The sequence below is a fragment of the Brugia malayi genome (genome assembly GCF_000002995.4).
Source record: "Brugia malayi strain FR3 genome assembly, contig: Bm_v4_Chr2_contig_001, whole genome shotgun sequence".
In the NCBI taxonomy this organism is placed as follows: Eukaryota; Metazoa; Nematoda; class Chromadorea; order Rhabditida; family Onchocercidae; genus Brugia; species Brugia malayi.
The window spans coordinates 3,423,380-3,450,575 of record NW_025062476.1 but is presented as its reverse complement, the minus strand read 5'-3'; the positions used below and the strand labels follow the sequence as shown (position 1 = coordinate 3,450,575).

Below are 27,196 nucleotides of genomic sequence, written 5' to 3'. Positions count from 1 at the left end.
AGGAAATGTTATACAAACTATTCAAAATTTCTAAAAAAAAAGCAGGTAAATGGTACAAAAATGAAATTAAACAAATCATTGTGCTAATTACAAATATTTACATATGGATCAGGTAAATTTTCCCGATTATTTCCTCAGATGATCTATTCAAATTTTCGGGACTTTATAATTTGGAAGAAACAAATAACAAAATTCTTGTTAGAATAGAATAGCAATTGAATACTAGTGACGCAAAAATAGCTACAACTACCCTTTAACTTCTAGAAACAAAAATATATATATATATATATATATATATATATATGTATATATATACAGGAAAAAAGAGGAAAAGACTTCAAGCAAAAAACACTTTCCATACTTGCAAAAACCTCTTCAAAAAAAGAAAATAATGAAAAGAGAGAGGAGAAAATAATAAGAAAACAAACATGAATATAATATATTTCCTGAAAAGAAACATAACTCTAGAAGGTCTCGTAAAACAAGCTTAACAGGACTTTTCAATCCCAAAACAATTCATTTCGCTATAAGACCTAAATCGAGAGCTTCACGTTCGGCCCATTCATCAATCGATTCTTGTGTTTCCAGTGGTGAGTCATCTTCTACATCGCGTAACGCATCTATTATAAACGATCCTGCAAATTACTTAATTTGCTTTATTCCTTAACTGAATAAAGTAATTACAGTAAAAACAAAACAAGAAATAAGACTTAAACAATAAATAACATCAAATAAACGATTTTACGTCACACCACTGCTGCAAAAAATCTTTATATGTGCAGTTGTGAAATTAGTGAGTAATCCATGGTATTTCTGATGTGTCAATTCTGTGCTTAATGGAAATGAAAGAAAAAAAAGACTAGAAAAAGCAAAACTAGTTTTTCCTTCTTTTGATAGATAGTTGAATTTTCCGTTTCTGAAGTATGACACTGACATAAATCTCCTACGATTACATAATAATGAAAAAAGCCTAAGAAATGGCCGACAGAAACCAGTTATTATATAATAAAAGAGTTATCATACGATGAGTAGTCAATGCATCGAACTCGTCGTCTGATGAACTTTCGTCTGAATTATTCCTTGTGCCTAAGATATGGTCAATATTAAATTTTGAAAAATTATATAACGAAATGAAAATTGAACAAATGTCTAAAATACAATATCTGCAAGCAGTGGTTGCAGTGGTACAACAGCATATCAAACTCTACTTAACAGAGGTCCCTAGAAAAGAAAAAAAGGATTCAGAACTATTCATTTTAAACTATTTATTTTGGATCTTTCTTCGGTAAACAATAAATTCTAATCAATGCATTTAATAACCTCTTTATTAAGCAATATTTTTCCTATGTATAAATTTCTTTTCCTCAAATGGCTACTTCTTGCTTATTTCTGAAGGTCAGAATTATGCAACAATTTTTAATGTTAAACAATGATACATACCAAGAAATCTACCAGAAATTGAAAAAAGTTCTTCAGCTGTATTACTACTACATGAGACACTATAGTCGCTTATATCCACAACCACACGACTATTACTTTGACGTAAGGATTGAACATTACATACCGTTCCACCAACAACCACTGTGATCATCTGTAACTTTTTTCCGTTTTAACAAAAGAATTTTTTCAAAAAAAAATCCATCAAAAAAAAAAACTAAGCTATAATAAATGCAGTAAAAAACAAGTAAAGATGCATTTGTTTTCACCTTAAATTTTGCTTAATAAAAAATCAAAGGACAAAAAAATCAAAGGACAGAAAACAGCATAAAATGGCATGCATCAAACTTTTTCGGTAAAAATTAAGCAAAGCAATCTTTCTAATAAAAATGCTATCTATTAAAGTAAGTTTTAGAGGAAATGACTTAAACAAGGAAGATATAAAGCGGTAACCGTCAGTTTCTGAGAATATTCAGAGGTTGGAAAAGCATCAAGTAACGCTTGAATGCCATTTGAAGTTACCTGAAAATTTATCAATCATCATCTTATAACCATATTTATAATTTTATTTTCCTATTTAGCGGTCTTAAATGCAAATATAAAGTGAATAAAAAAACAATGAATAGTAGAGTGAAAATATTTCAATATGCAAAAATAATTCAAAAAGAATGGTTATCAAAATTGGGATGATTACCAAAATTAATTTGATATAAGCATCAATATTTAAAATGCCATTCTCATAAAGCCATGGTAATGGTCAAAAATTTATCATTAAAAAGATTTTTTAAATAACCAACAAGAAGACATCCACTCAGATCAATGTGCTCCAAATTTTTCAGCGTCGTTAATGAACAGACACCTTCGTCACCCAAATATGTGCAACAGCGCGCTCGAATAATCTGCAGTTTTAAACAGCCGGAAATAATTGTCGATAGGGAGCGATCTGTTATTGCTGCTAATGAGCTAACATCAAGCTGAAAAAAGTGAATTATACATCCAATCAGTATTACTGACTATTTACTTTTTCAACTTTATTTTTTTTAACGCACCGTTTGAAGCTCCTTCAATTTTCCAATCCTCATAATAACTTTTTCGGTTATTGTAACATCTGAGCCAGCATATGCCAAACTAAGAAAGCGCAAATGTGGAAGATTAGTTATTTCTTCCAATACTTCATCCGATACAAGTGAATTGTTATCTAGCCTAAAAATTTTTGTAAGTAAATTGCAATAAATAGTTTTAAATTTTACAATTTCTTAAATTAAATTCGTATTTTTAACTCCACATTATTGATTTCGAAAAGAAAGAATTGGTAAAAAATCATCCGAAAAAATAAAGTTCGATATATTGAATCAAATTTCTGGAAACAAAAACCAATCATATGTTAGGTAAAAGGAATTCCTAAAAGCTTTCATAAACACGAAAATACTTACGATAGCTCACAAAGACAGCGCAATCGTAACAAAGCCATTAAACCCATTGAAGTCAAGTTCGGAAAAAAATCACCACACAAGGCAAACGACTTTAAATGTGTTAAGCTTCTCGATATCAAACTGCAAGTTAAGTTTCCTTAAAATATTATGGAGATTTTAATAATTTATATAACATAATTTTATTTGTTTATTACCAATTCCTCTGGAAAACTTTCAGTGTCATATGATGCGATCTTTAAACTAATAATTTTTGCACTTTTGATAATTAAAAACTACTGATAGGAGAAAACAGTTAAATTCTTTCGGAATTTTTTTAAAGACTTGTTTTTGTTATGCTGATAAAAAATCCGAATAAAATAGCAATGAATGTCATAGAAAAGTATGTTTTAAACATCCTGGGATGAATTATACTCGGAAACTGCCAACAATAATAACAGATTTAAACTGTTAGGTGAAACAGATATGACTATGGAAATAAGAATTAGACATTATGTTCTTTTAGAGGAATAAAAAAAAAAAAAAAAAAAACGTAATTTCAATTACCTGAGTATATCATCAGAAACCAACTGACATGAACTCAACCGCAGTTCAGTGATATTCGGTGAATTAAGACATAGTTCTTCAAGGGACTGTTTATCCAGACGGCAGCAACCATCAAGTAAAATCTGAAAGACAATAAAATAGCTCCAAATTAAGAGCTATCTTCTTTTTTTATACTTTAAATTATTTTACGAACTTGCAATTTGTAATTCACGTGAATTTTTATTTCATATCAGGTATAGAGTAAAAAATAGCAAAGCAGGAAATAAACCGGACAACTACGTAAGAACCAAAGTGTATTTTGATACAAGAAAGAACCAAAATATATCTATTAATATTCTCAAAGAAACGATGACTCACTTTTTCTAATGAATTTCCAAAGAGCCGGAAGCAACGACCTTTGAAACGTCGGCAGCCTCGAAGATCAACTTCACATATATTCATGCCTAATGGCTTGAACAAATACCACATTGTCTTATCACTTATACCTACCATATCTCTGTATATAACAGACCGTAAATTCGTCAGTGGTTCACCAAATGTACGCACTGTTTGCCAATGACCACCGAGTCCCGATAAATTCACCTAAGATATGACTTAATGTCAGATAAGCAGAACAGAGAATTAGAATTAAACTACAAACAGAAGAAAAAGTTGCGACATATAAAACTTGGCTTCGTAGTTTGATTTCTTTTGATTCTACCAAAAATTAAAGGTTAAAAAAGAAAAAATTTTCTTTCGAAATTTACTTCTTCCAAATTTGGACATGAAGATGAAATAATATGAAAAGCTTGTTCATCCAGTAAATGTACTACTCCGGATAAATCCAAAGACTTCAAATGTACACCACAACGAGACAAAAGTGCCTATAATAACGATTAATTACCTTTTAGTGTGAAAAAAAATTATGCACTCGAAAGTTTTAGTAGAATAAATAAGATCATGTAATCTTTTGTTCATAAGGCCGCTCAATATGATGTATGTCAATAATTTCCAATTTTTCAAGCAAACGGTATATTTTAGAGTGAGTATAACAAGATAAAAAGAATACATAATTGTGGAAGCAATAAAATAATTTGCTACCTTCAGATGAATATTCCGAAGAGGATTTAATGGTGAGAAAGTGTGTCCAAAACCACTATCACTTGAGAATGATAATGCATCGTTCCATTTCCAAGCCTGTAATTTGATGTAATTTGAATAGCTTTCAAAAGAATCAAATACCTTCAGCCATTCCTAAAAGTATGATTATTATTCTCAACTTACACCTCGAGAGCAATTTCAAGCAAGAAAGAAAGCCTAGAAATTAATATCAGAGTCACACGTCAATTTTTTGATTTAGAATACTCTTCTCAACACTTAGGATACCATTCTTTAGGAACACTTAGGATACCATTCTTTAATTATTTTGAACGATAGCACTTCAGTTCTACTTCCTGGATCTTTTGTCAGCCACTGGACTGTGGTTGGACAATAATCTATTTTCTTCTTATTATTATTCTCACTTCCTTGTTTCCTTTCTTCGTTTTCTTCTCTCTATACTTTTTTTTTTTTTTTTTTTGCATTTATTACTTAGTTGCTTTTCCTTCATCTTATCTGTTAAAGAAATATTTCGGTGAATTTCATCTTACGACTGAAAAATTCCAAAAATAAATAATTTTTTATAATTTCGAAACAGAAATAAGTGGGATTGGATGAATATAATCTAAATTCAGAATATCTAACAGTCTATACAAAGAACATATAGTACAAATGTCAAGCGAAAAAAAAAAAAAAAAACGATAAAAAGAACCTCAATAGATGATTCCAGGAAGCTTTTGCTTACTCTTTCTAATCGGATTCTATCCATCGGTGGCAAGAAAGACAGGATTAATGTAAGTACTTTTGGCGGTAGTACTGACAGTGATAATCGATGTGAAAACTGAAAACAGCCCGATTAAGTGGTAAAAATTTTCAAGTTCTAAAAGAAAACAATCTTTTTAAATTTTGTGAATACAGATAAGTGATGATCGAATGAGTAGTAATGAAATACCTCAACTAATGGATACATTAAGCGAAGCGTTTATTATTCTCATTGATAATAAAAAGCAATTAAATCATATTAAGTGAACAGAAAGCCTAGTGCCTCTGATAAATAAAATGAAAATTCCCATATGGAAAACTTGATTTTCTTTTTTTTGCAATGAACGAACCAGTGATGCAACATCTGCTAATGTGGATAATGTTGTACTCCGTGATGCAACTGTTACCATATTGTTGGAAAGATCATCTGGAAAAAAGGAACGTCATTAATCGTACAGTAAAACAAAATTTCGAAAAAAACAAACAAATAAATCACGAATATGGAATTTCAGACAATTTTTTGTTTTCTCTTATTTTTCTTCCTCTTATTCTTATACTTTCCCTCTCATTCTACTTCTTATATTATTTATGAATGGATCTAATTACAGAAACTAAATAGAATTATTTAACACATTTCTTAAAGAGATTGAAAATGATAATATACATTTTACCTCTTATTCTACTTCTTCTTTTCTCCCTCAGGTAAGACCAATGATGTTATAATCTATAGCAAAGAAAACGCAAATTCACATCAGTTAAATAATTGACATAATACTCGACCAATTTTTTGAAAAAAAAAAATTAAAATTTATGTTAAAAACAATTTTTCGTAAAAAATATTCATTGATTACCTGGACCTGAATAAACGTTCGTCTTTTGAAGAGCATTTCGAACGACACCCTTTTTTTTTAATGATAACTGAAAAAATAGTGAAATTCTAGCAGAGAACATGCTATACTTTCTCTGCATTTTTATAATTTTGAAATCTTGGCATGCACATATGCCAATCATTTTCATCAATACTTCTCCCATAATTGGTAACTATGCCTATTTCGTCTGCTAATATAAACAATAGGATAAAACAAAATGTTTTCTTAAATTGAATATAAGACGATTAATATTAAGTACTTCGAAATTTTTTTTTGCAGTGGCTTTACTAAAACTTCATAAAAAACTATAAACTACCCCTGAAGAAAACGCAACTAAACAGAACATCGGTCTGTAAATTTGCGAATAATTAAGTCAAAAGACAAAAGAGACACGACTGCTCAAAAATGACTACTTGCTTACCTGATTCCCAATACACTACTGTATATAGCAGGAATATGAAATATAGTTACCAACTTTCAATGCATCATTCTTTTACTAGAATGGTACTGCTAACGATCGCCAAATACTGACAATATAATATTTTTAAAGTATAATATTTTTAAATCGTATTTGATTTAAAAATCGATTCCGAAAAAAGTTTTGAAAGAAAAAAAACAAAAAGTTGCAGCTTACCTGCGATATCAACATCACTTGATCATAAAATCTCAGTTCATCTGCAGTTGCATTCTTTGCTCGTTCTGCACCTTCCATATTTCTGAAAAAATTAAAACCACTCGAAATTTTAGAATCAAAAAATAACATTTTTACATTTTTTATTGTTGATTACATCAGTAAAATTTACGATTTAGTATTTTAAAATACTACTTTATTAAATTACTGAAGTACCGACTAACTTGAATGTAATGTAAGCGGTCAAGCTTGATCGAGATTTTTTTGGTAACGTAGCGTACAATGAATGTTGACGTTCTTCTGACGGTATATAACAACTTGATATCTGCAAAGGATGGAGCTCTTGCCTAAATAGTAAACAAATTACCATCCAAAGAAGATTATATAATAGTATCTATGAAACAAAGCGAAAAAAGTTTTAAATCATAAAGCTGAAGCATTCTATTCTATTCCACTATTTCTTGACTAATGAGCAATGCTTTTTGTGAAGAATTATTTCCAATGAAACATTGTTATTAATAGCTATAGCATGCAGTATGCAAACTTAAGTACTATTATAGACAGATTAGTAACTATAGAAATTAAATTTTATAAAATTGTTTTCAAATTGATAGCTTTATCAAAATAGATAAAAAACGATATTGTTTTCATCACAGCGCATGCTGGAATTCAGTGACAGCTACAGAACCATAAGAATAGTTCACGAAAATGATACAAAGTCGATATGTCGATATAATATTGACAGTTAAGTACCATACGGATAATAAAGAATAAAATCAAACTGATCACGTATATGAATTAAAGTACATATATAATGAAGAAACTTACGGCACCAAACTTTGAGAAAAATGATTTAAGCTGATTAGCCGTGACATGTCGGGAAATATTCGTAACGAGAATTTTTCGGTCTTCATTTTTTGACCGTTGAAGTGGACTGTCACATTCCTTTGACTGTGTCGATGTCGATACTGACAGACCAGGAGTCAATTCATCGGAAACTTATAAAGGAAATATATTTAAAAAATTCGAAAACCACTAAATGCTCCATTCTAGTCAAAGCTACAAAGCATCAGTCACTACCTATATGGGAGGAAATAAAAATACAGGAAATAATAACAGTTCCAATTAAGCAGATAAAAGTTTGGCTTAAGACTACTCCTCCTCAAAAAATTTCAATAAACTATAACTGTAGATTTGCTAAGAAAAATTCGTACATTCAGCGGTATTAAATGCCTGTTCGTCAGATGTCAGCATGGGTAATAAGCGCCGATATTTTAGAAATTCCACCGCCGAATGAGACCACGTACGTCTAAAAGAACAAAATTAAATGCCTTACAAATTTTTTAAAAGTGTTTTCATACAAACAAAAGCCATATAAATTCATGAAAACCAAAATTATTAAACGAATTACTAATTAAAGGATGCATAGTTTATATTGATAACGAATATCTCAATCAAAGCATAATTTTTTAAACCCCATCAATAGTAAAATATGCCCCCTACCACATTTTACAAACTCAAAAAACAAATCAACTGAACTATTTACTATGAAATGCAAATTCCCACTAATAATTGGGCTATGCTGACCATTAATTAAAGTTCGCATACTAACAAAACCACATACAATGTGAAATGCTGTACAACCATCAACTGTACCTCACCTTAATCGCCCAATATTAAAGAATCTAGCTCGCGTAACGAAATTTTGAAATGTTTCAGAAAGATCGTTTAAACCACGATTTTCCAAATTGTAGCCATGAAGGCGTCGTAATGTTTTGAACATTGCCTGAAACAGTGAATTGGAAAACTAGCAATATTTATAATTAACATCACATAAATTATTACAATCATATCACCACTATTATAAAGTTAATCGAAAGCAGTGATCGCCTGATAGTGAAATATCATTTGACAAGATGGCACTAATAGCATATACAGTGTTATCACTGGTTCTGTTAAGCAAAATAGATCCTTTTCCACTTTATTTGCATCTTGAAAAAAAAAAAAAAAAGGAAATTAACTTAATTTTAAAATTATGCAAAAACCAAGTTACAAGTTACTAACTAAGGTGATAATATAAAAAAATCTTGTTAAATAATGAACTGAAATATTCTTTATTAAACGGACTATGGAGATCTCATTAATACATAAAAATTCGAAGTAATTAATGGTCCTTCAGTCCATAAATCAATGATTTATACTTATTCAAAAAATTTGTCTAAGTATGCTTAAACTAGAGAAATATCGAGACAATATGAATAAAAATTAGAACTAAAATTACTATAAAATTTGCTGCATTAAACTGCATATAGTAATTAAATTCATCAAATTATATTCAAACTCTCTTGATCAGAAATAAAAATGCACGGTAATAACATTTCAAAACTAACCGCCGGCCTTGCAAATGTGCAAACTTCAGTTCGGAAATCCATCATGAATTTGTAATTATAGACCAAAGAGTTAGTGGACCTTCAATAGCATCGATTTAGTCATCTAATAACAATCCACTCATCAACTGCAAACAAGGTATTAAATCATCGATTTAACCGTCTAATAATAATCAACTCATCACTGATGCAACTTTGCTTATTTAATACTCATAAGTTAGTTGTAAATTCAATCCATTATAAATTATGAAACTTTGGAAACTGCTATTAGTTTCCTGTAGATATAAAATGTTGAAGGAAACAAGTAAACAATAACTTTCTGAATGATGCATACGCATTAGTACATTTAGTATTTTTAATATTATAGCATGTATTAAGTAACAAATATAAATAAATACTAACAGATGCATTAAAGGCTTAATGACAAATCATAAGTATGTTTACTTCAATCTTTTATTTCATAAACATTTTACATACGAGAAAGAGATAGAATATGGAAAGAATATATTCGTATATATCTATAACAATAATGCTAAAATTTTAAGCAAAAAGATAGGATAAGAGTTTTACTTATGATGAAATATGAAGTAACAAGCATGACAAATCTTTATAAAATAACCAATCATTCTTCACTTTCCTCGTGAACTTATCTATAATTAAAAGTAATGGAAGATTAGAGGAAACACAATAAATTTCATAGCGCGCCCGTGAGAGAAGGAAGTGAGTTGCGGGAAAATTTGTCTCACTTCTCTTCCTCTCTTCACTGATTTCATCTTCCGCTCTTTTGATTGCTACTGGTAGGATGTGTCAAAGTGTTTTCTGGCAGGAAATTTATTCACTCTTTCTGGAATATATCAGAAAAGCTGGATAAATTGTAGAAAATTTTGTTGGTCTGAAATGGTTGAAAGATTAGTATTAGCTGTGTTATGATCGAAATTCATCTTAATTTATTCATCTTAAAATATTTACCTTTTACTTTTCTAACAAATTTACATGTTGTTTAATGTATGAACATTAAAGTTTAATACATATGTTTAGGTGTAATATTTTCATTTTATGTATTATATGATATTGTAATTAATCATTAAATATTGTACGCCATTTAATGGATCGTACAATTTTTTAGTTATTTGAACTTTTTATTCTCTCTTTTACACTGAGTTTATCGTTCATTTTTCTGTATACTGTTTGTATTTTTGTCAGTGTACTGTAAACGCGTGTATGTATGTACTGATTGAAACTGATTGATGACTATTTTTTTACTTATCAACAAATAGCAATGAGCGATGACGTTGTTATTACAACATAAGTATTTGCTAAACAGATGCCAATAGATATGTAGCTAAATGATGAATTAGCGATCAGTGGGAAAGCGATAGTATAATATTTATAGAAAAATAAACAGAAATAATTTTGGGCGGTCGCTCGGCATTTTATTTTTTGAACTTCCAGTAAATTTGTTATCGAGGAGTTTGTTTTGCGCAAAGCGTTAAGTTCTGTGGTGTCAAAAAAAAAAAAAAGAGTTAAGTCTTTACTTTACTCGGTTTCGAAATGAAAACATTGCTTAAAATAAAGAAAAAAGAATTTTCCTGCAGTCGATATAAAATCATTATAGATACAGTCATTTTTTATTGTTTTTTATTAATTATAAATATATAGGCTTGCAGCTAAATGATAGATTAGCGCGACCAGTGCGGAAGAATAATGTAGTATTTATATTTTAAGGCTGGAAATTTTTCTCGGCTTTGGAACTTTAATTAATATTAGTGCTTATTTTGGACTTTTTGGAAATGGTTGATATCGACAAACAATTTGTGACCAAATGGCCGTTTGGTATTGTGATGACCGCTCAGTGGGTAAGCTCCACACTAGCTTTTTATAATTTTTGTCCACTTCTATCGCATTTAGCATTATTTCTATGACTAAAAAGATCAGAATTTTTTTCACAGATTATTTTTAAATTAATTTTTCTACGTGAAGCTTTTGCCAGTTTTGTATACTTTCAGTTAGGTTGCTTAATATTGCTGATTAATTTATATTGCTTGCCGTATTACTACAATGGAATATCGTTCGTATTTTTTTGTGCTTGGACAATATTTCTTGTCGGTTTACTCACGTGGATTGTTCATCTGCTTGGTTTTCAACGACGAATGTTGAATATCGGGCAGATGACTGCATTTATACCATTTGCACTTCTGGTAAGTTTATTTCTTTTACAGCAACTAGACATTATGCACTGTCATAGAACTCCTAGAGATGGAGTTTTCAGATGGAGTTGACTTTTTAAGGAATTGAGTGTGAGTTTCTGCACTTGTTTTGTTTTTCGTTATCACTTTATGTAACTATTTGAAAAAAAGTTTTATTTATTTCAGCTTTTCGTCTATTCCTTGCTTTTTTTCTTCTTTTTCTGTATATCAACGTTGATCTGCTTGATTAGCATGTTTTCCTCGATTGGTTTTCCTATCAGCCTTTTCTTGTCCTACTTTTTCGCCACGGTATGTTTTTCTTCTTTTTTTCTTTCTTTTTTTTTTTATTTGTATTCCGTTGCGAAAATATAAATTTCGAAGTTTTCAGTTATTTTGTCTGTTTTGTGCAGCAGTGTGTGGTTACTTGGCAATCCTCCTATATCGTGCTACTCCGAATGGATTGCTTTTAAATTTGAGAACGGTGATAATCGAGGGTGACAAGACGAGTACAATTAGTACCACAACGACCACAATGTCTCCGGGAGTCTATCCTCAGGGTACAAATCTTGTATAAAATGGTATTCTACCATGTTATGCAAATTGCATACAACAAGAACATTTGCAACATGGTGCTGTAAAGGTGCTGTATTTAATAAGCTACTTTTATTTGCCCAGTAAGATACGTTTATCGTTTTGGTATTGTAATAGCTTAAGATTAGTTTATATGAATATAAAATTGAGAGATTTTTTCTGTTCCATTTATTTGTTCTGAAGCATTTATACTCTTTGTGAGAAGTAAATATAGAGAAAATTTTTGACAAGAAATTTGCAACCCCTTCATATTATTTAAACAAATTATTCAAAGAAAATTTGGAAAATATTGCATGATTGAAAATTGATATTTACGATCGTTTTCATTTTGGATTTGAGTGACCAATTATTTTTTTCTCATTACTTCAAATGAAATGAATAATTTCTATTGATTAGTGCAGGTATTTTTTGCTTGCTTCGTTGTAATTCAGTAAGTTTTACTCTTAATTTGACAATAACAGTATATTCTTTACGATTTGTTAAACTCCACCCATATTTTATTAAGCATTTGGCAACTCTGGTAAGCATCAATAATCTCAGCATGTTTATAGTCTTAGTGGATAATCACCGGATGGGTACTAGCTAATTCTTTTTGGCATTTTCTTTTGGATGTTTTGTTGAAAAGCTGCTTTTATATGACCAGTAAACTCTTACATTTTCTGTTCTTTACTATTATATTGTATCAGAATAGAAATGTAAGTCTTGTAACACTTTTTGACTCGGATTAAGGTCAGGTACCGTACCTTTTTTAAGAGAATGGAATGAATTATACGTGGGGAGTCTTTACGTTTTTTTTCAGTGTTTTTATTTTACATTTTACTTGATATCAGGTGAACTAAGTTCTTTATTTTACTCCAGTTGAAATATATTATTTGTTAACCGGAAAATTAAAATTCATTTTTTAAAAGGAATGCTGTATTGAATTTCATTTCATAGTCAGATTGAATTTTAAATTTCTTGCTTGAATTTATTCAGAATGCTGATTTTTGAATGTAAGAAGTTATTATAACTTAAGTTGTATAGTTTTTAAATGAGATTTATAGTTTTTTAGATTTATAATTTTTTTTTTATAAATTTCTCTCATATATGTCCTTTAAGTACTGTCAGTGTGTTCCTTGTTGAGATGGTCGCTTATTGAGCAGTAGCGCATCGTTTCTTAATTACTGAATACTCCATTATAGCAGCTTCCTTAAAGATTTGTTTTATTTCTCTACATTGTAATTAAAGTTGTGTTCATTGCTTTCAGTACGTTTTAATCTGTTTGTGTGCTTTGCCCAACAGTTATCATGCAGCTTACTTATTTCATTTGGCTGTCATACTTATATTGTCGCATTTAATTATTTAATGAAAAATTTGATTGCAAGCTGTGCATGTTTTGTGTTTCGTGAACTTAAAGTATACTGGTAGCTATATATTCACGAATGCAGTCAGTTGATTTAGAAGAAAATTTTGTAAATTAATCAGATATAATCTTATACTTACATGATTTGTTTTAAAAAAGGCAAAGCAAAACTATGACAGCAACAAACTATACTGTTTTAAGTTATTAATTATGAATATCATAAAGCAGATTGATGGTTATAAGAATAAAAGATAGTTATAGTTATAGCAGTGATAATCACATGATTATTATGCAACTAAGATTGGCTTGCGGTGGCATAGACGGCAGCAGCGGTTTTTCAAATTTGATATTTCTAAGGTTAAAATTGGTTGAGGAAATCGGAAGTGACACATTAATGCGACTCCAATAGTCTTGTACACTCATCTTAATTGCTCGTTGTCATGGCTTCAAATGAGTTGGTATGCTAAGTGAGAAACCGGTTTTTCAGGTACCACTGCTACATCTGGTTATTTTCCGTTTTTTTTTTTTTTTTTCTTTTTTCATTGCGAGGAAGAGTAACATGTGTTGAAGTAAATTTCAATGACAAGTCTTTTATTGGAATTGAAGGTAAAAATTCGTCTTTTTCAAATTGAAATATATCACATTAAAGTTGTGCCAATGAATTTATACCCTACTCTTACACTATTAATTTTTTGTATTTAGTAAATGATGTATGATAGGGAGAGTAGTCTGAAATACTGAAACTTAAATGTTATTAATATCATTAAACATTGTCTCTGTGTCAACAAAATGTAACAATCAGCAACACTGATGGATCTAGTCTGAAATCCTTAAAACTATATACTATGACTAATTGGTTCTATGATCCAATTAAATAAATAAAAACACGAAATAGAAAATCAAATTGAATACGAAAAAATAAGCAAAGGGTAGCAACACTTACCACTTATTCATTTTGTTGTTCTCAAATATAATAAACGATAAATGAAGTAGTCAATTCGAGATAGTCATCAAAAAAAAAAATAAAATAAAAGTTCAAAATTTCTGCTAATTTAATTTAATTGAATCTACTTGATCTGATGACGAAATGTTGATCAAAAGCTATCAGTTCTCTGTAAAGTAGTGATCAGTGAAATCCTAAGCTGAATTTATAAACTTTTTAATTCATGAAACAATTAGTTCATTTAGAAATATTTCTATATATATATATATATATATATATTTTCTTTATAGTGCTAATTGTCTATTACTATATGAATAGTCATTAATTTTAGATTATATTGTCTCCTAAATTATTCAAAGATTAGCATTAGCTCGGATGATACAATGTGACATTGTCACAATCAATAAATATGTTAGTTATAAATAATTTCATATTATTGTTTACGCATTGTGTAGCGAATTTTTAACATTGCGAAACTTGAAATAAAATAAATTTGTATAAAATTTAATCATTCAAATTGTAAATAATTGTTAGCAATGCTATGAATCATCTAAGGAATTTTAGATTCCTCAGCTATTTCACTTCCTTTTGTTATCTTGATCTAACAAAAAATCATTTCTTAATCATAGCACAACCTATGTATGTATCGGTCATGTATACAAATGGACATCTGGTGTAGTCTAATGTAATGTGTATTGTAAGCTCCTGCAAGCTGGTACAATGTCTCTTGCAAGCTGGTGCAATGTCTCTTGCAAGCTGGTGCAATGTCTCTTGCAAGCTGGTGCATGTCTCTTGCAAGCTGGTGCATGTCTCTTGCAAGCTGGTGCATGTCTCTTGCAAGCTGGTGCATGTCTCTTGCAAGCTGGTGCAATGTCTCTTGCAAGCTGATGTAATGTCTATTGCAATCCATTGTAAACCACTCCCAATCTTGATATATATAAACTTAATACTAAATGAGAATCATCATCTTCTGAAGGAAGGAAAGAAGAATCTCTATCATGATTATCTTCTTCTTCTGAAAGAAGAATCACGATCATTTTCATCTTCTTCTTCTTCTTGAAGGGTTGTTCACTTCTGGGACAAATAGAGGTGCCATTGTTAATCTCTTCTTCTTCAACAAAAATTCAACTACAACTACTTGACATTATACTCTCTATTTTGTCACCCTATATATTAGTATTTGTCATCTTAAATTCGTATTGTATTAATAAAGATTTTATAATCTTACTGTCATTTCATCACAACAAAGAGTCCCACCACCTACAAAATATCATCTTTATTACTATCTATTGAAATGCTTATTCAACATTCATATAAGCCTTTCAATTTCCTATTTATTCCTGACCAGCGACAAACCACTCAAAAAAAAATTCACGACACATTGAGTAAAGTGAGAATAGAATGAAATAATGTATTTTTAAGTAAACATTAATCCCTCTATAAACAAAAATACCAGTGTAAATATTAAAAAAGTTTAAGTTTACACTGATGTATGCTATTTTTTTTTTGCTTATCTGTATGTTTGCCTATTTATGTAACAACGTTTATCAATAAAATACACGCTTAAAAACATTGACAAAGATACACTTTTTGTCATAATCACTTATCAAAATAAACATTAAAATAATCATTAATTAAGATACACGTTAACATAATCAATAACCAATATATGCATTAACATAATCATTAGCTAAGTTCAGATTTATTTCGAGATTCAAACTCAAACATTTCACACACATAAAAATAAACTGACTAAACATAAAGTTATTTCTGCATAACTAACGCAATAAATACACTACAAAGAAATATGAATAAAATGAAAATCATTGTAACAATAATGGTATCAGATTTGCTCATTTTCTTTAATTTATTCCACATATCATTGTCTTCATTAATTATACCTGTTGTAACAAAATATTGATGAGTTGATATTAGATATTCTCTTGTTTCATTCCTTATCACATCCTCCTTATCACTCTTTATACCTCCATTCTTATCATTTCTTCTTTCATTAATGGATACCATTTCTCCAATTCTTTCGTAAATATATTTTGTAAAACTGCTACTAGTAATAATATTGGTACTAGTAGTAGTGATAATAGTACTATCAGTAGTAGTAGTAGTAGTAGTAGCAGTAGCAGTAGTAGTAGTAGTAGTAGTAGTACCAATGGTAGTTTCGTGGAGTCTTTTATCCCATATTGAGTCATTACATTCCACAATGAGTGCTATATTTAATAAATTGTCAAATATGAAGAGACAAGTAGTAAGCTGACCAAACCAGTTAAGCATTATTTTATAAATGATTTAATTTCTAGAATGAAAACATTGTATATTATATTGTGTTTTTATTTATGAGCGTTTTTTTTTTTTTCTTTTACAAACTAATTTGCATAAAATAAACAACTTTTATGCATAACTTTAATGAATTTTATTTTATTTATTTTTTTCTATGGAATAATTTTTTAATAAATAAGTTGTAATTTGAAATTATTTAAATGATAAGAAAATAATTTTTTGCTTATCTACAAAATTTGAAAAATTTCAACACATTGATTGCATATTTCTATTCGTGGATCAAATATGAAAGTGCATGCATACTATTCAAAAATGTTTGAAATTCAAGAATCATTCATATTTAATTTACTCACAAAAATTACTAAATATTTGCTATCCTTTTTTTAAAATCAATAATCGTAGTGTAGTAAAATAATAACCGTGATACTATCAGTTGTGTTTCAAAAAAAAAAAAAAAAAAAAAAGAGATGTAGCAACATTAACTTCAAATATTTTAAAATTTAAAACGAAATTAGCTAAGAGAATATAATTAAACGATATCTGATAAAATAATTGAAGAAAAAAAAAAGAAGGAAAATTAAATCTTTGTGCATAGTTGCAAAATAATTTGACAGAATCCATTTTATCCTTTGATCTCATTCAATGATAATTTCAAGAAGTTATCACTCAGTAGCGATGAATAGTAGAGATGACAATTTTACCTTTTTCATTAATTAATTAATTAATTACAAGTGGATATCAAATTTTCGACATATTTGTGCTAAACAAAATTGAATTGTAAAATTAATATAATAAAGATTGGATTATGAAATTTTTGTTAAACTATTATTCGTTAAATGGTTCAAATAAGCAAATAATTGAGAATTAAATTACAGCATTTATGTAACAAAAATGAGTTTTTATTATTATATCATAATTCAATGATAAATTACTTTAAAAGAATTGTTGATAAGAGGGCTTTAAAGTAAAAAAAAAAAACATATCAGTTATTTAGCATTCATTGAGATAATACTGAATAATCCAATAATCTCGAGAAAATTTTATGAAAAATCAAACCAACATTTAATTCGAGAAAATGACAACTGGATTATCATGTTAATTAAATTATCATCTTAATGCGTCTATTTTAATGTTCTGTTTTTTTATGTAAATAATAGAAAAACGAAAAAGTATAAAATCTGATCCAAAAGCAAACTTTTCTCTTAATCATTCTGCTAGTTTTGTAATCGATTACATATACAAAGCAATAATTTCAACTGGATATACTTACTTTAGTAAAGAAGTTAAAAAATTATTTCAACCAATTAATTTCAATTGAACTCCACTTTGAAATTTAAAAAAAAAAAGTCTTGCAAAACCTAAATATATTTGTTAATTAATGACTTATCGTTATCATTTTCAAAGATTCCTTTTTAATTGTGTTAAATCTGCAAAATGTTTGCAACTTAAATGAAATTCGAATTAAATTATTTGCGCAAACATCTATTTCTGAATTAAAACCATATTTCATACTTTAATATGTGCTAGTTCATATCGTTAATTTCTTTTCCACGTGAAAGAAATTTTAAAAAAGTAAAAATTTTTCAGTACTTCCCAGTCATTTCAGCTATTATTTCTGAATAATTAAGTAATTTCACTTATACTATACGTGTTATTTTTAAATAATTTCACTTTACTACTTATTTCAAATTAAAATAACTCAAAGTAAAAACTTAAAAAGTTGTATACACAATAAAAAATTCCTTTTATTTACTTTTTTATGTATGAGAGTGAAAATGCTTGAGTGGTGATGGAAAAATTGCATAATTAAAAATGGGTTTCGTTTAGATCGCTATTAGTTGAAAAAAGCTAGTCGAAACTTTTCTTTTGAAATTTGAAATTTGTCTTCTTTAAGTAACACTTCGAAATAATTAGTTTTTGAGGTAGAAAGCAAAAAAAAAAAAACAATAAAACTGGGAACAAATAAGTTATAGGTAACTTATAAAATCCATAGTATCCACAACAAAGCATAGAAATTTTTTTATCAAAAAAGGATGAAAAGAAATTAGGCTTTTACTGTTAACTTTCTGTTTGTTAAATTTACAGTAAATTTTTGAATTATTCATAAATTTATTTGTCTTGAGAAAAAAAAAATCATATATAAATTAAAAACACGGGAAGACAGCAACAAATTCGTTTGTATCAAGTTTTTTTTTTTTTTTTTTGATTTAAAAATTTATAATAAATTTATTGTAATGAATTCTGAAACTTTCAAAATTATTTATCACAATTATTTATTCAGTCATTAATTTATTCAATTGAAGTAGAAAAACGAAATATTAAAATAAAAATATCCTAAATCTCTTCACAAAAGGAAGAATAAAATTGCTAGAAGTAATGAAAACAGAAAATATAAAATAAACAAATCAAATACAGGTTGTTTATTTATTATTACAGGTTGTTTATTTATTATAAACATTGCCAGTTTTCTTTGGATGTACAATATGAATATTCTAATTTGCCATTGTTCGTTCTTTCGATCACACATGAATACAACATATCTTCACAGAAGCAACCTTTGTCTCTAAAAATTCAAACATTTCAAAAGTTGAAATATTTGCTAATAAGCATACATTAAAATTTTTAAAATATAAATAATTGAAAAGCGCTTACGTCCAAAATTGATTTGCAGTGGGTTTGCACCAAGCTATTGGTTCACGATAATCATAGCAATCTGCATGAGAACTGCAATTCTTCCATCTGTAAATGATTTAGATAAAATAAAAAACGAAATTTTTTTTTTGCATTTATTTTCAAACTTTACTTATAGCACATTTTAAATGTACAAATAAAGCAATATGTGATGATGAAAATAATTCAGAGTTAATTTTGAAATTATTATTCCAAAATATTTTATTTAATGAAAAGTTTTTTCAAAAAAAAAAAAAAAAATCGAAAAGAAAAAGATTACAACAATATAAATAGCAATAAATACCACATTTTTGACAACTCATAAACAGTCTTATCGATAGTATACAAACAACGAATGATGTCATTAACAAATCAGAAAAAAAATTCATTAAAAATATTTGGAAAAATTAAAATTACTAAAATTCCTTAGATAACTTACTTGCCATCAGTTTCAACAAATTCTCCTTTGGTCGTATATTCATCTTCTTCTTCATTGTAATCGTCGTCATTGCTATGAGCATAATCACTGTCTGAGGAATCCTGAAAAAAAAAAAAAAAAAGTAAATAAATCCTTGTTTATAAACATATTAAAAATAGAATTTAAAATAAAAAAAAAAGAAGAAGGAAAAAATTAGTTCAGTGATAAAATTAGTAGATTGAAAAGGAATAAATCAATTCTAATTTTTTAAATGAGAATTCACATTCTAAATGTCACATCTCACTTACACCACGATAAACAATATTTTTATTTTTTGTACATTCGTAAACAAAAGTGTAGAATATATGATATATTTATCTAACTGCTACATCACTTCTCATCTCATCTTCTAGCTAACCTTATGATCAAGTCAGATCACTATTTAGCATATAAAGTTACTATTGGATCATTTGATAGAATTAACTTTATCTGTGGATTATTTTATAAAATTTGAAGAATAAATTTGTGAGAATTACATCAATTTCTAAATCTGATTTTGATGGGAATATCACAAGAAGAATTACTAAACTGATTGCTATCAATAGATTATTCATTTTCTTCTCCTGAAAAAAAAAAAAAAAAAAAAAACAACAACCAAATATTAATCATAAAATTGTTTTATTTATCAAATTGGCAACAATACGGTATTATTTCATTTATCATTAATCATTTGTTCAACACAGAAATGAATGAAATTATAGTTGAATATGTGAATTTGATTTTAAAACTGTCCCATATCCATTCCAAATACCATTTGTTATTTCATCGCCATAATATATAAATAATTAGCTTCAAATATGAAAGAATTAAGTGATCAGTAAATGATTCCATTTCTATTTCTTATCAGCAGTCTCTTATAAAGTCCTCTCAAAACGATAACAATGACAACGAACATTATGAGAGCAAATAGATCATAGTAATTGTTAAAGTTGAAATATTTCAAGTTTATATGCGTCAATGGCGTTTTACAAGTTGGTGTATACTACGATTTTATTTAAAAAAAAAATTAAAGCCTTAGAAATTTATGTCTACCACTCTCAATATCGGTGATATTATCAAAAATATCTTGATTATTCAGAATAAAATGTCAATTTTTGAAGCTCATAAACTGACCACAACCTTCGACTTAAGTTGGTTTAATGTTGGTCCTAGAACGGATACAGACAACGACGAATTGGAAAATTATGGGAAACAAGTAGAACTGTAAAGAATTGCATAAAAGCACTTAAAGTTCTTTTTGATCTCTGAATTGACTGTTCTGCGAGATTCTTTCAATATATTCTAAGAATGTGTTTTTAACTTGTAATAAAAATAAAAAACGAATAATTCCTCAAAATATCAGAAGTTTACCTCTATTACAGTAGGGATTATTTAGACTAATATTCATATGATCCATTTTTAAATATATTAATTAATTGACAAACACTGTGATACAATGGTAGCTGTAAACAAAAGTGTAATGCTAAGAGTTTTTTCAAATGAATACAGAAATACAAATGTAATTTTTAAATGTGACCACATAAAAAGAAATGAATGTACACGAATCTTTGAAAGCACAAGGCGCATAATTGCAAAGAGTTCACTCTCGAATAATGTTTACCTCTTATACAGTAAGGTTTATTAGATAATATCAAATTATACCACACTAAGGGTTATTAGACAAATTAAATTATATTACAGTTTGTGGGAGAAATTTGTTCGAGATTGACCCGAAGAAATTTGAACAAAGATTAATGTCTGTGCAGGAAACAGAGATGAGCCAATTTCAGGCTTACAATTTCTAAAGAATGACTCCAGACAATGCTTTTAACTCTTTATAGTTTAGCTCTGGTATTGACTTATAGTAAAATACACAAAAATAGCTATCACTCTCGGATGACCTTTAGCCTTTTATAGCAGAAATTGATTTTTAATATTACATTAATTATTTATAAGACTTTTACAGTACTTTGATATTGCAGATTGATATGGATTATAATATGAAAGTTAATTGGAACAAAGAGCTGAAAACTTTTTAATAATCGAATTGACTCTCAGACTGAAAAATTATGACAATAAAATTAGGAGCAATTTTAAGCAAATGTATATATTCTTTATTAACAATTTGCAATATTCTAAATAAGCTTAATATAGTTAGCAAATATCGGATAAATGACTTATCAATTTGGATGTAAATTTGAAACAGTTTATATTTGTTTAAAATGAAATTAAATATGACAATTTCTGCTTTTTCTATTTTATGATTTTAATATTCTCAATTTTCTAGAAAGTAAAATTAAAATCATTTGATCTGCAAAACTAAATTGTGGCAAACTTTTTAGCTCTTTTGGCATAACAAAACAAAATCTAGAAAATATTCATTCGGAACAAAATTTCAAATTGTGTATGTTTCAATAAATATACGAAAAGGCGTATAAAAAAACAAAAACTTATAACTATTTACCTTATCTTTTATGATTTATCAATGTTCGACATTAAACCTTTTTGTGATAAATTTTCTCGGTAAAATCTTTTTTGTTTTTTAACAATAACTTATTGTTATAAATCCTTTTTCCATACAACATAATTATAGGAAAAAATGCATATTTCATTGAAATAAAAATATCTTCGTAATCTTTCTTTGTGATAAGTTTTAATTTTGACAATAAATGCTAATTAATTTTGTTATTTGTTCATTAAATCGTTTCATCAAATAGCTAAAAGTGCGAAGATATCAGTTGTGACAATAATGGATGTTACTTGTTGTTTTAGGAAAACAATAAGAAGGTAATGTGAAAAGCATTTTGGAATTTCTTTGATTTAATTAATGTTTTGTAATATTCTTTTTTTTTTCTTTTAGAATGCTAATAAATTCAGATCCTTTGAAAGTAACAATGATGCAATGATTAGGAAAAAAAAATTTTTATTTTTTTTTAAATTTTTTTCCTAATTTTTTTAAATTGAATTTGACAAATGATCGTCTCTGATACATTTCCATTTTTTTTAAAATAAATAAAAACTACGCATGTTTCTATTTAGCTGACTTCTTTTATTCATTCAATAAAAAGTGTTTATAATATAGTAACAAAAGAGTTCGTTTCTTTTTAAACAAAATAGAATTTTAAGCAATAAAATATTCAAAAAGATTTGTATTCGTTTCTTAATGAAAAAAAAAAAAAAAAACAATGATAAAAGTAAAATAACAAAAAAATTTTAATGCATTCGAGCTATTTTGTTTTTTCTTTTCTTATTGTAGTAGGAATTTACATGCAAATATTTTGATTCATTTTAAAATGATAGCAGTTCAAAGGTATAAATAAGTTTTTTTTTTGCAATTGTTATCATTGATGAGATATATCATTTGATCATCGCAATGTTGCCAATTGCTTTTTGTCTTCTTTTTATGACTTTTCTTCTCGAACATTTCAAATCAAAATAGAAATGTTGAAATTAAGTTTAATAGTTTTTAAGAATTTTGTTCGATATAGGACGATCAGCTTGAAAGCTTATTACTTTTAATTGAAATAGAAAAGATTTAAGTATTTTTAATGTACATATTGACATGATTTTTGCTGGTTTTATATTCAATTTAATGGCTTCTAGATAAAGAGAATATACAGAAGAATAAGAAATCTCGACAACAATATTTGTAAAATATACGTATGTATATATTTTTATCGGATATTTTTCAATGTGATAATAATTTGGTAATAATTTGATAATAATGTGATAATAATTTGATAATAATATAGGTATAAAAAGGTGATTTTCAATTATTTTTAATTGGATTCTAGATCGAAATAATCACATTTAGAATTCAAACAATGATTCAGTAACAAATTCGATTTCTACAATTGCACCAAATTTCATACTCTCGAGCATTGTAAAATTATACAGTGTATATTCATCCAAATTCTTTTTTGATTTATTTCGAGCTTCTCCTCACATCTCAATAATTTATGTGTCACGAAATTTTTCTCGACTTCTAGAAAATTGGCTAATGTTGGTAGTCGAGATTTAAGATCATAGAATTCCGTTGCAATATAACTAATAAAAAAGGGAAAATTTTCTTACTCCCTGCTGTATTGGTGGTGCAAGCCACAAAAAAAACATTTCTTATCTTTTCGGATAATTCAGTCTAAAATAAATTTAACTGACTAAATTCCATTGTCATCGAGAGTGAAAGCAATGAGTTAACAGAGGTTGCATTAATAATACAAAGCCAAAGAAATCGATGATTGATCTGTCGAAAATTCAATTTACTAATTCGTTTCACTGTTTTGTGATATAAAACTAATAATTTAGCAATGAGAAAATGCTTTAAGCAAGCAATCTTACAATGAACAAAGGTGAATGAATGATTTTACGACTGTCCCAAAATTTTGTTTAGAATTCGGTAATAAAGAAATTTCAGTTCCGGCATGTTTAAAGAAATTATTTTTTGAAGAAATACATTTAATGTTAAATATTCTTTACTCTCCTTTTAAGCCCAAGCATCTTTCCCAATTTAGCAACAATTGATTGCTTATAATTTAAAAAACTGAAAGTGAATGTGTGAACCATTTCTTCCGTTTTTAATTCAAGAAGAAAAAATCAATAAAAATATGATTTGTTTGAAAAAATCACAGAAGAATTATTCGTAAAATTAGAAAAAGATACATTTTAGCACATAATAATTGTCTGCACAATAATTTTCAGGTTCTATTCTCCGGAAATTAACTGCTCACTTTTCCATTCTTAATTTAAATTAAAATTTGAATTTAAGTTTTTATTTTAATAAGAAAGAACATGATTTTTGCTGTAATACTGTATTTGTAGGAAGCAAAAATTAGCATCATAATTAGTTCTAAAATACCATAAAAAAGAAATATTTGTTGGAGCAAAATTTTATTGAACATTATTTTAAAATCATAAATTTCAAATGATAATTTATTAGTTTGTGATTGACTATTACTAGAATATATTGGTATATGCAATGTTTCAGTAGATTATTCGACGAAATAGTTATTATGGCATTTGGTTCAGTAATCAGTGAATCATTATGGTTTGCAAATTAAATTAATGTTTTTTAACTTTTATCATTGTCTATTTTTTTCGCAGATATTTTAAAACAAATCAGTAAGATTTTTATCAAAAGCTCTAATCCATTTTTATTAACAACTCTAACCTTATTCAACAATCAATTTTATTTCACTTTTAATTAAATATTCTCATTATTCTTGTTCAAATAAACCTTATTGGTACCATTAATGCACATATTTCAGTTAGCAAGATAAATAATAATTATGATTTATCATTATTGTGATACAGTATTCAAATTTGCTACAAATAATTCATCATCATACTGTCTTAGTAAATTCCCTTATTGGTTTTTATTACTGAAAGCAAATTTTTGATTGAAAAGGAAAAGCTGTCAAAAGTGAATTAAATATTAGCTATTATTAGCAATAGGTTGTATTCAGATGGAAAAATGAATAAAAGTGCTGAGAATTATCAATTAGAATTATCACTTATTATCACTTATTACTCACTAGTGATAAGATAAGAGAACAAAGAAGAAATATGTGTAAGTAAAGTGAATAGAAGACATGCAAAAATAAACTTCTAAAAACCATTTCAGTAAAGGTATGCTAATAAAGTAAAGGTAGGTCATCCTAGCAGTTCTATTGTTTTATCATCGTGAGAATCCCTAGGTTAATTTTTTTTGCTGTGACTTTTTTTTTCAGATAGGAAATAATATTAAGAAGTAGCTTTTGACACAATCAGAAATAGTTAATCACAATTGATTTCAAAATTAATTCTTCTCTGTCACCCAAATCAACCTGGAAGGAATGTTATTTCTTCATGCTTTTGGCATAAAATCGTTTTTTGGTGAATAAATTTGCAAAGGTATTTTTGCATTTGGAAAAATAATTTGATCTATTCAATAGCACAAAGCCCTGAAGACAATACTTTTTGTTAAGAAATAAATTCAATGCGTTTTTTTTTTTGCAACTTTGTTTTGTCGCTATGCAAATGGAATTCAATGTTTTTTGAATTAAAAATAATCGAATGATCATAGAATTTGCAAAAAAAAAAAAAAATGAATTTTGAATTTGTTATTAAACAAAAATATAATTTTGCTTAATTAAACGACTTTCAATTCTAGCAGAAATTCACATTTTTATTGGTTTGAAGAAAAGCATATCATTTTTTTTTTTTAAAGGGATGAATTAGTGATACTTAGTTATTGTATTTTTGATATCATAACTGCAACATTGATCTCAAATGATAAGATCAGAACAGAATGAGAGAGAGGGAGAACCATCAACAATTTTAAATATGTTTAATTTTTTTTACATCTGAAGTAGTGGTACAATAAATCAAAATAAATCGATAATTTTTAAATTTATCAATTCACTTGCGATTGGATTTTGTTCTGCTTTCAGTGTTTATAAATTACTATGCAGCTTGAAATTTTTATTCATATTTTTTAAGCTCAACGTTTACTCCACTAAATTAATACAAGATTCTTCGGCAATGTTTGCAAATTACTTTCATTCGCATCCCTAAAAACAGTATTAAATAAAATCATAGGAAGATTAGATAGATTATTTAAATGGAATTTTTTATTATTAATATTCTGATATGATCAAAAATTTTTCCCATCTATATCTTTTCCAATTTTGATAATATCATAATCAGATTGCTATGCAAATATTTGTGGAAATTAAGCAAAATGCATTGTGCATAACAGCATTGTCATTTTCAAATGCAAAATTTACACTACTTGTTTCAATTTTTATAAATTTAAATATTTATTTTTAAATTTTAATTAGTATTTGAAGTAACATTACTCATTTCCTGCTTATTTCGAGTATTATCTTTTTTTTGGGTAATGAAATAATTTCATTTATATTATGCGTGTCATTTCTGAATAATTTCACTTTATATTCGTTTTAAATTAAGTTTATGCAGTTAAAATTATATTCAAATACAAGCATGAGATTTATGAAATCCATGTGAAGCTTCATGAAGTAGTTAATGATGCTAATGAAAATTAATGATGAAAGGGAAAATAACATTGCATTATTTGTAAAGCAGTAAGCAATTAGACTAATTTTTCATTTTTTTTTTTCTTTTTTTGAGCTTTCCTTTCTTAACTTTCTTCAATTATTCTTTCTTAATTCTCCTCTTAGAAAGAAATAACATTTGCACAAAATTAAAGTAATATTGGCACATAAGTGCCAGCACTGAGTCCAAAGTTTTAGTTGGATTTTTCACATTTGATAAATAAACAAATGGAAAGTATTGAAGAATTTCAATGACTAAATTGAAATGTAAAAATTAGTGATTCTGTTCAATTTCAACCAAAAAATTTTCTTGACTCGTTGCCTCAACAAAAACAACTAATTATTCTAAATTACTTATTAATTACACTAGAGTAATAGATAGTTAAAAAAAGGAGGCTAATTACAAATAAATTACTAAACTGCCATTAATTGCTATAACTTTCAATTGTACTAAAATGCAAGAAATATTTTATCTTCCTACTGATTAAGAAGTATGAAATCATATGATTAAAGAAAATATC

At 27.5% G+C, this 27,196-nt stretch overlaps 3 protein-coding genes and 1 pseudogene across 4 annotated transcripts; 2 read left to right on the top strand and 2 right to left on the bottom strand.

Annotated features, from left to right (window-relative positions):
* Nucleotides 1-516: 516 nt before the first annotated feature.
* Bm11276 (Leucine Rich Repeat family protein) lies at nucleotides 517-9,187 on the bottom strand (the record flags this gene model as incomplete). Its single annotated transcript, XM_043078294.1, has 20 exons — nucleotides 517-635; nucleotides 1,024-1,086; nucleotides 1,441-1,591; nucleotides 1,891-1,959; nucleotides 2,235-2,411; nucleotides 2,487-2,640; nucleotides 2,871-2,990; nucleotides 3,414-3,535; nucleotides 3,771-3,995; nucleotides 4,160-4,276; nucleotides 4,494-4,589; nucleotides 5,203-5,331; nucleotides 5,603-5,679; nucleotides 6,104-6,170; nucleotides 6,756-6,837; nucleotides 6,977-7,077; nucleotides 7,581-7,750; nucleotides 7,967-8,061; nucleotides 8,414-8,538; nucleotides 9,143-9,187. 20 exons carry the CDS (start codon nucleotides 9,185-9,187, stop codon nucleotides 517-519), a joined length of 2,304 nt encoding a protein of 767 aa, XP_042934228.1.
* A 1,742-nt stretch (nucleotides 9,188-10,929) lies between these two features.
* Nucleotides 10,930-11,899, top strand: Bm5133 (Uncharacterized protein; the record flags this gene model as incomplete). Its single annotated transcript, XM_001896170.2, has 4 exons — nucleotides 10,930-10,995; nucleotides 11,146-11,337; nucleotides 11,512-11,634; nucleotides 11,714-11,899. 4 exons carry the CDS (start codon nucleotides 10,930-10,932, stop codon nucleotides 11,897-11,899), a joined length of 567 nt encoding a protein of 188 aa, XP_001896205.1.
* Nucleotides 11,900-14,576: 2,677 nt separating this feature from the next.
* Nucleotides 14,577-15,089, top strand: Bm17487 (Uncharacterized protein; the record flags this gene model as incomplete). Its single annotated transcript, XM_043078293.1, has 2 exons — nucleotides 14,577-14,612; nucleotides 14,904-15,089. 2 exons carry the CDS (start codon nucleotides 14,577-14,579, stop codon nucleotides 15,087-15,089), a joined length of 222 nt encoding a protein of 73 aa, XP_042934227.1.
* A 3,863-nt stretch (nucleotides 15,090-18,952) lies between these two features.
* Bm17486 lies at nucleotides 18,953-21,021 on the bottom strand (annotated as a pseudogene). The gene is made up of 4 exons: nucleotides 20,995-21,021; nucleotides 20,764-20,845; nucleotides 20,121-20,433; nucleotides 18,953-19,706 (listed from the first exon to the last, which is right to left on the bottom strand). Coding segments are annotated over exons 1-4 (1,176 nt in total).
* Nucleotides 21,022-27,196: the final 6,175 nt, after the last annotated feature.